The sequence below is a fragment of the Fusarium oxysporum genome, chromosome VIII (genome assembly GCF_013085055.1).
Source record: "Fusarium oxysporum Fo47 chromosome VIII, complete sequence".
Lineage (NCBI taxonomy): Eukaryota > Fungi > Ascomycota > Sordariomycetes > Hypocreales > Nectriaceae > Fusarium > Fusarium oxysporum.
The window spans coordinates 31,768-39,288 of record NC_072847.1 but is presented as its reverse complement, the minus strand read 5'-3'; the positions used below and the strand labels follow the sequence as shown (position 1 = coordinate 39,288).

Sequence of the window (7,521 nt, the reverse complement as noted above, 5' to 3'; positions counted from 1 at the left end):
CCTTTGGGCACTGGAAATGAAGGCTCCGGCTCTGGGCAGATCCTGACTGATGGTCATTGGCAATGCTAGTCTGGCCAACTGTAGTCTTCCGATTGTCGTGTGGCGGTTGCCAGGGGGAGTGATGGTGGCTGGTTTTTTGATACCGTGACTTGTCGGGCGGGGCTGTGTCTAGTCAAGCATTGAAGATGGGAAACAAGGGGAGGAAAGAATAAGTCGCTTTGGTCTTATAATGAATGAATGACCTTGATACTGTTGGGCGGGGAACAAGTATCTCGGCTGTCAACTGAATTAAGCCCAGACACTCCGTAATAAGCTCCTTAACTTATTTGCCAAGTGCCGCCACTAATCACCCCTTCAAGCCCCGTGCTCCACGTCATACGCGTATAGGTCACCCAGCCACGACCCGTCAAGCCAGAGCGTGCCGACAAGATGACCAATAGCATCAGCAAGAGTCGTTAAACTAATTACGAAGGGTCCACCACATGCGGGCTAAGCTTTGCTGGGCTCAGTCGCGTCAATGGCTCAGCTTGTCTTGGCAAGTCGAGGCTGTGCAATGTATCCAGTTTATCAGGGGTGCCATCAACACCGAATCAAAGACTAGCGTGCCAATTCGGAAACGAGTTTTAGCTATTGCCATAGAGACACGAGAGATTGATAAAACAGTGATCGGGAGCTTTACCGGTACGCTATTAAACCAATTATTAACCAGGTGCTCTTGAACCTGCGATCAAGAATGAGTTCGAAAGCTCAGTGCGTCGTTGTAGGGTATCAGTAAACCACAAACCATTTCAACAGCAGAGACCAATTGCCCTTGACATCGTCATTTAGCTCAAAGCAGTCGTGATCGATGAATATCTTTATAATACAGAGCTTGGTAATGCATCGTAAGAATTGCTCTTTTTGTATGAGTTAATGTTCATCGACAACCTTAATAGGCGAAGGGGATTCTAAAAAAAGGAAAATAGCAATATACAAAAAGGATTTTAAGCAGCCTTAGCACGATATTTGATTAAAGCATTACAAAATGCTAAATTTAGAGATACATAGAGATATTCAGGACCAGAAATCCCTTACTCAGCCCGTGTCGGTGCTGATATATATCTCACTTTCAGAGGCGGCTTTGCCCAAAACATAAACACCTTCTGCCAGGCCATCCAGTCGTTACTCTCTGACGCGAGCTCTAGGTCCAAATTCCACAGCATATACGTAAGCACTAAACGCGTTTTAGCCTATGCAAAACTACTGTTTGTTAGCTTTCAACGCAACAAGATGGGACTTGCACCAGGGCGTGAGACCCGTGCTCTCTACTTACTTTCTCCCAGGGCAGACTTGCGGCCCGACGCTGAAAGGCTTTATATTATCTTAATTATCCTTAATATAAAATCTAATATTAATTCTGTTGGCGCGTGGTCAAGGCAGTGTCTATTAGCTCTATATTAACTACCTAATCTTATAGATATTCATGCTCCTCACCAACATCGCCTGCGATGCAGGTCCCATATGTATATGATGGTACTGATTAGACCATTCGCCACTGGCAGACACCAAGACTAGACCGAGCACAGCAACCCCTTCAGACATACGCAGTTCCATCTCGCCTGCGTCCAATACGACTCGCAACTGCATTCTTCTTCGCCAACAAGGAAACAACCAAAGTAGAGTATGACCACTAACCAGGCGACAACATGAAAAGTCGTTTCATCCGCCTTGATCAGCTCAGACCTGGTTGAGAGCTAATTCCGTATCGTTGTCAAACTTAGTGAAACCGACCTGGTCATTGAAGACGTCTCCCGCGTGCACGACGTGAAAGAGAATCTGCACCGCCGCCATAGGGAGCGCGTCGAAGAGGTATATGAGTAACTCGTTCGATGCCAGTTCCCCGTTGTGCCCCTGGGCGAACTCCATGATGCGGAAGATGCACCTGGCAAGAATGACTGCCGAGGCCACCAGCAGGATTATGAAAAGGGCCTGCCAGCTCCGCTTGCCGCGGGAAATGGGATTACCGGCACCCGGGACGGCCATACGCTTGAGGAAGATGATGGAGACGATAAGAAAGAGGCCAAAGAATATGATCTGGATGAAAAGACCGACGAGGACAATCTTCTGGCCTATGTCGGCGAGGCTGGCCATAGCCATCATGCCTCCGCCGGATGCCTGGAGGAGGAAGGCGAATAAGTCGCCAACGACGAAGATTTTGGTGATCTTGTGGGGGGAGATGAGGGATGCCTGCGGGCATCGCACGAACAGGGCGATCCGGCCATAGATCATGTATATGGTGGCTGCATACAGGGATGGCGGGAGGATGATGAACAGTGACTGCATGATGTACAGAATCATCTCGTTAGGGCTCTTAGACGAGAGGATTCGGAAGACATAGCCGGCGGTCATCACTATAGGCAACCAGTTAGCATGAAGTGTCAGCAGAAATCAGATAACGTACTCCAAGCACCGACGATGAGACAGCTGTAGAACCAAGTCTTCTTTTTGGCCACGACAAACGTGTGCAGGGCTGCGCTGAGGCCGAAAACACCGGCAGCGATGAGTGCCGCGATGATGCTAGGCTCGTACGGATACATCCCGTGGCTGTTTTTGCCTGCCATTGCGAAGAGAGCGCAGTTCGGTCTCTAACTGGTGGGAGATCGGGTGGTATAAGGGAAGTGGTCTTTGATATTCCTTGACTATGAGACTAGCGATAGTGTCGTAGATGGATGGAGAACGGGAGAGAAACAAGATGTCCGGGCGGGCCTTAAAGCGAACTTAAACAGAGGAACTAAAATGAGCGTACATAGAATAAAAATATTGTTCAGATTTTTGCTGTGTAACGGACATAGAGACAGTGAGGCCGATGGTGAGAAGAGCCAAGTCACATCGACAGTATATAAGTATTAAGGGAACAGATCTACGTAGCACCCTTGCGGATGGAGCTAGAGAGGGGAATTTGAATACACGAGTCTCATAGTATTCCTCGGTTTCGTAAACAACACTCGTATCTACCTCACTCTTATCGCCAATTTAAGCATAAAACTCGGGTGTCGTAAGGGCAAAGCATGACAGCGCTTGCCGAAATATCATTGGCCAACCTTCTTTGAGGGAGAACCAGGGTCATAGGTTACACGGCATACTCCATACAACACGGTTTATGCTAAGGTCTTAGTCCTGTCGCATAACACACACCCCGACAAAGTAGCGAGCCAAGCCCATAAAACCGCCAACACACCAACGCGACTGGAATACGTTGAAATCCTTATACTAGACCACATATGCCATCACCCAGGGCATGAAGTCCGAGGCCGGGTTGAGCATAGACCTAATGTTGTAGCCCAGTGTCAACTTCAGGGTGGTGACGCGTGCAGGGCCATCTGGGAATGTGGGAGGGGGCGGTTGTTCTAGTCGTCACAAAGGGCGAATACAGCGATCATCGTGATGGCACTACTGGCGATTTGGTTAAAGAAGTACCTAATGAGCGACATAAATATTCCTTACAATAGGAATAGAAACCAAAGACGGAAGGAAAAGCATGATGAAACGTTAAAGATTATCAGTATAGTCCCCGGAGCCCGACACTAACCGTTTCAACTTATTTATATGCTGAAAAGCGTGCAACATGGGTCTCCGCCTTGCAATTGACCTGGGCGGTCCGCTTCGTTCCCCGTTATACTCGTACCTTGCTCGTATCACGTCGGATTGCCTCGGGCTCAGCTGTTTCCGAAGATCTCCTCGCCTCTTAGCGGATTTTCAGATTTGTCCCACTGATGTGACAACAGATGGTTCCACTTTCCATGCACTTTTATTAGTGACATTCTGGAAGTAACAAGATCCTAGGAAGCGTCTGAAGTAGGCCCCCGCTTTTAATTACCTCCCAGGATTTGTGGATAGGCTTCGAACCGTAGAGCTAGTTTGCTTGGATCCGAGCTCCGCGCGCATTCGCCCCAACGGACCGAGTCTAGTTTTCACTAGGGGGAAGGAGGGGGCGCTACGCCAGATCATGCATGTCTAGTCCAAGGTTTTCTAGTGGACTTTGCAGCGATCAGCGCGGCTCCATACGGTACTACGTAATGCCATTAGCGATAAAGCCCCAAGCGTACGGATGAGCCGAACTGAGAAGTTGGCTCCCGGTATTTAAACGAGAGAGTGTCCAGGTAAACGTGCTGCTCCCTTTCAGGATACGTCAAACTCAGCGTATGCATATGCCCTTAAACCCCCCGGCGCTTTTCCAATGATGTCTTTAGACAACATACCAGCCAAAGTCATATCGGGCCAGGCGCCTAAAGATCAACCAAGTGAAATACCGGAGGTTGCGCCTCCGTATGCGCTCCACTGTTCGGGCGCCCTTCTGTCAAATTCCACAACTATCAACCGTGAGGTTCCCGTTTAGACAGACGCCTGCCTTCCAGTGACCGGCTGATTAAACTGACTTCATCTAACCAAATCTAGCCGATGCCACCTTCAATGTCAACTTCTCGTCCACGTCGCCAAAACAGTTGACCCGAGTCCTACCTCCGCTCCCATCGCCCTCTTGCGAACCGCCCGTTGCTACTGCCGCTAGGTGTCCGCCACTAAACATCGTGATCCAGGTGGTTGGCAGTCGAGGTAGGGCCGCTCCCTTCGCTGTTCAAGCACCCAATGTGTTGACATGGAGCCCAGGAGATGTACAGCCGTTCATTGCACTCGCTACGGCCTTGCTGCGATATGGTCACCGCGTTCGACTCGCGACCCACGACACATTTGCCAGTTTTGTAAGATCGTCCGGCAATGGCCTTGAGTTCTATCCAATTGGAGGAGACCCCGAGGATCTCATGTCCGTAAGTGTACTCCTATCGCCCTTCTTGCTTTGGCTACTCGCCTCTTCGGCTCCTAGTCCTGTGCCGTAACGAGATACTGATTGCTTTCAGTACATGGTTCGGAACCCCGGGCTTGTCCCGTCCCTAGAAAGTCTCCGCGGGGGTGATATCTCGCGAAAGCGACAAATGATGCGAGAAATGTTGCAAGGCTGTTGGAGGTCGTGCTTCGAACCAGACGAAATCTCCCATAAACCCTTTGTTGCTGACGCCATCATCGCCAACCCCCCCAGTTTTGCCCATGTGCACTGCGCACAAGCGCTCGGAATACCAGTCCACATGATGTTCACCATGCCCTGGACTGCGACGAGGGCGTTTTCGCACCCTCTGGCAAACGTCCAAAGCGACAACGTGGACCCCAAAGTGTCCAATTATCTGAGCTTTGGAGCGGTTGAACTAATGACGTGGCAAGGGTACGTGATGACGTCCCCTCACCACATAGTGGTTTACATCAGTTCATCTCCAACTAACCATATCCCTACAGCTTAGGAGACGTCATAAACCAGTGGAGGCGGCATGATCTGTACTTGGATCCTCTGCCGGCCAGCGTGGGCCCCGACATTGTCGACATGTTAAAAATACCGTTCACGTACTGCTGGTCGCCTGCTTTGATCCCGAAACCTAGCGATTGGGGCTCCAATATAGGCGAGAGAAAAGAATTCTGTCTGTGCGAGGGTTTCGCTAACGTCTTGAACAGATATTTGCGGATTCTTCATGCGCGATGAGCCATCCTACACACCGCCCGATGAGCTTGCCGCCTTCCTCGCTGCTGGGCCTGAGCCTATCTACGTCGGATTTGGGAGCATCGTGCTTGAGGACGCAGTCAGTATGACTAACACCATACTTGAGGCCTGTGGGTTGGCTGGTGTCAGGGTCATCGTGTCCCGGGGCTGGAGTAAGCTAGGTGGCAGTGATCCTAACACGGACGATGTCTTATATCTTGGTGACTGCCCCCACGGTAAGATGGAATTGGCTATCCCAACTCTTAAAAACCATCCTGATGCTGATGATCCTCTTTTAGAATGGCTCTTTAAACGTGTTGCAGCTGTTGTCCATCACGGTGGAGCAGGCACCACAGCTTGTGGCCTCTACCACGCGCGTCCAACTATCATCGTGCCGTTCTTCGGCGAGTAAGTGCGCCTCTTGCTGGACTTGTTTTCATCTCTCGACTCTCCTCCGGAATTTCTTCCATCAAACGTTTCACGGTCTTGACCACACTCTGACTTTCAAAGCCAACCCTTCTGGGGCAACATTGTTGCAGCAAACAATGCCGGTCCGCGTCCGATACCCCATAAGTCCCTGACGCCCGACAACTTGGCAGCCGGCATCAAGCTCTGTCTTGAGACCGAAACGCGCACCTCGGCTCAGGCCATCGCCTCCCGAATGCATCAAGAATGTGGCGTCGACAGAGCCGTTGAATCTTTCCACCGCCACCTACCCGTGGAAGATCTCACTTGCGACTTGCTGCCTCAACGCGCCGCTCGATGGACGTACCACCCGCAAGGAGACCCGAAGCTTGGCGTTGTCAGGCTCTCCGATGCCGCACTCAAAGTTCTTCTTGACCAAAAGCAACTGAAGATTTCCAACGTCAAAGCGTCAGTGCACAACCCTCCTACGACGAATAGCCGACCGATACTAATGTACAACACTCCCAGACTACAACCCAAAGACTACGACGTTGATCCGCAGCGACGGGACCCCCTGACTGCCAGTGCGTCGTCCTTGCTAGGCATGATGACGGACTTCACAATGTCGCTCGGCGGGGCCTTCATCGACCCTTACAAGGAGTACAAGCGCAGCCGAGCTAGTCGAGGCGATGGTCCGGCCCCTAGCGTCTCCGCCGCGAGGGCCGTCGGACAGGGGCTCACCGGCATGACGACTACGGTCGCAAAGGGCGCGCTCGTTGACGTGCCGCTAGCACTGGCCGAAGGCTTGAAGAACACCCCGCGGCTCTATGGCGAAACAGTCGAAGACCATGGTACTATCAAGGACTGGAAGAGTGGCGGTGTTGTTGCTGCAAAGGTCTGCTAGCCCGCCTCTTGCTCTGTCGCTACTGTTTTCCAGCGCGGCGCTAATACCATTTTTCTAATCAGAATTTTGGGTCCGGATTTTACCGCGGCGTCACCGGCGTCGTCACAAAGCCAATCGAAGGCGCAAAAGCCGAAGGCACGGTTGGGCTCCTGAAAGGAATTGGCAAGGGTTCCCTTGGCCTTGTTACCAAGCCAGGCAGTGGTAAGTGTTTTACCTTCTAAGCATCTCCCAGAACACGCACATGGTCATTTGATCCAGATCGCTTACTCAGTCTGCAACAGCCATGTTTGGTCTTGTCGCGTATCCTGCGCAGGGTGCCTACAAAAGCGCCAGGGCCTTGAATCAAAAGAAAGTTGAAGGCTTGGAGGCAGGGAGACTGTCCAGCTTGGAGTTGGCAGCTGGTTGTGTGCATCCGTCAGATATTCCAGCTCTGGTGAAGGCCTTCAGAAGGATAGAATTGGCATAATAGATGTTTTGGCCTAGCTTAGGTCCCGAAAGAGCTCTTTTCAAGACTCATATACACTTCGCCCATCTTAGGTGCCGTGTTTCGTGTCCGACCGAAGACGCAGAGACTGTCAAGGAAGATCGACGGGCGAACACGCATCGCTCTCGGCCTGAACAAGCGAGGGGCCCACGCGACTGCATTGACGCG

General features: G+C 51.3%; 2 protein-coding genes across 2 annotated transcripts; one reads left to right on the top strand and one right to left on the bottom strand.

Moving 5' to 3' along the window:
• Nucleotides 1-1,550: 1,550 nt before the first annotated feature.
• On the bottom strand, nt 1,551-2,576 carry FOBCDRAFT_186967 (RTA1 like protein-domain-containing protein; the record flags this gene model as incomplete). Its single annotated transcript, XM_054706360.2, has 2 exons — nt 1,551-2,390; nt 2,441-2,576. The coding sequence occupies 2 exons, from the start codon at nt 2,574-2,576 to the stop codon at nt 1,717-1,719; spliced, it is 810 nt and encodes a 269-aa protein (XP_054562335.2). The 3' UTR covers nt 1,551-1,716.
• A 1,643-nt stretch (nt 2,577-4,219) lies between these two features.
• FOBCDRAFT_186963 (uncharacterized protein) lies at nt 4,220-7,366 on the top strand (the record flags this gene model as incomplete). Its single annotated transcript, XM_059608643.1, has 11 exons — nt 4,220-4,358; nt 4,435-4,590; nt 4,645-4,802; nt 4,893-5,251; nt 5,323-5,501; nt 5,536-5,796; nt 5,860-5,968; nt 6,071-6,433; nt 6,494-6,860; nt 6,932-7,070; nt 7,151-7,366. The coding sequence occupies 11 exons, from the start codon at nt 4,220-4,222 to the stop codon at nt 7,333-7,335; spliced, it is 2,415 nt and encodes an 804-aa protein (XP_059465524.1). The 3' UTR covers nt 7,336-7,366.
• Between the last annotated feature and the right edge of the window lie 155 nt (nt 7,367-7,521).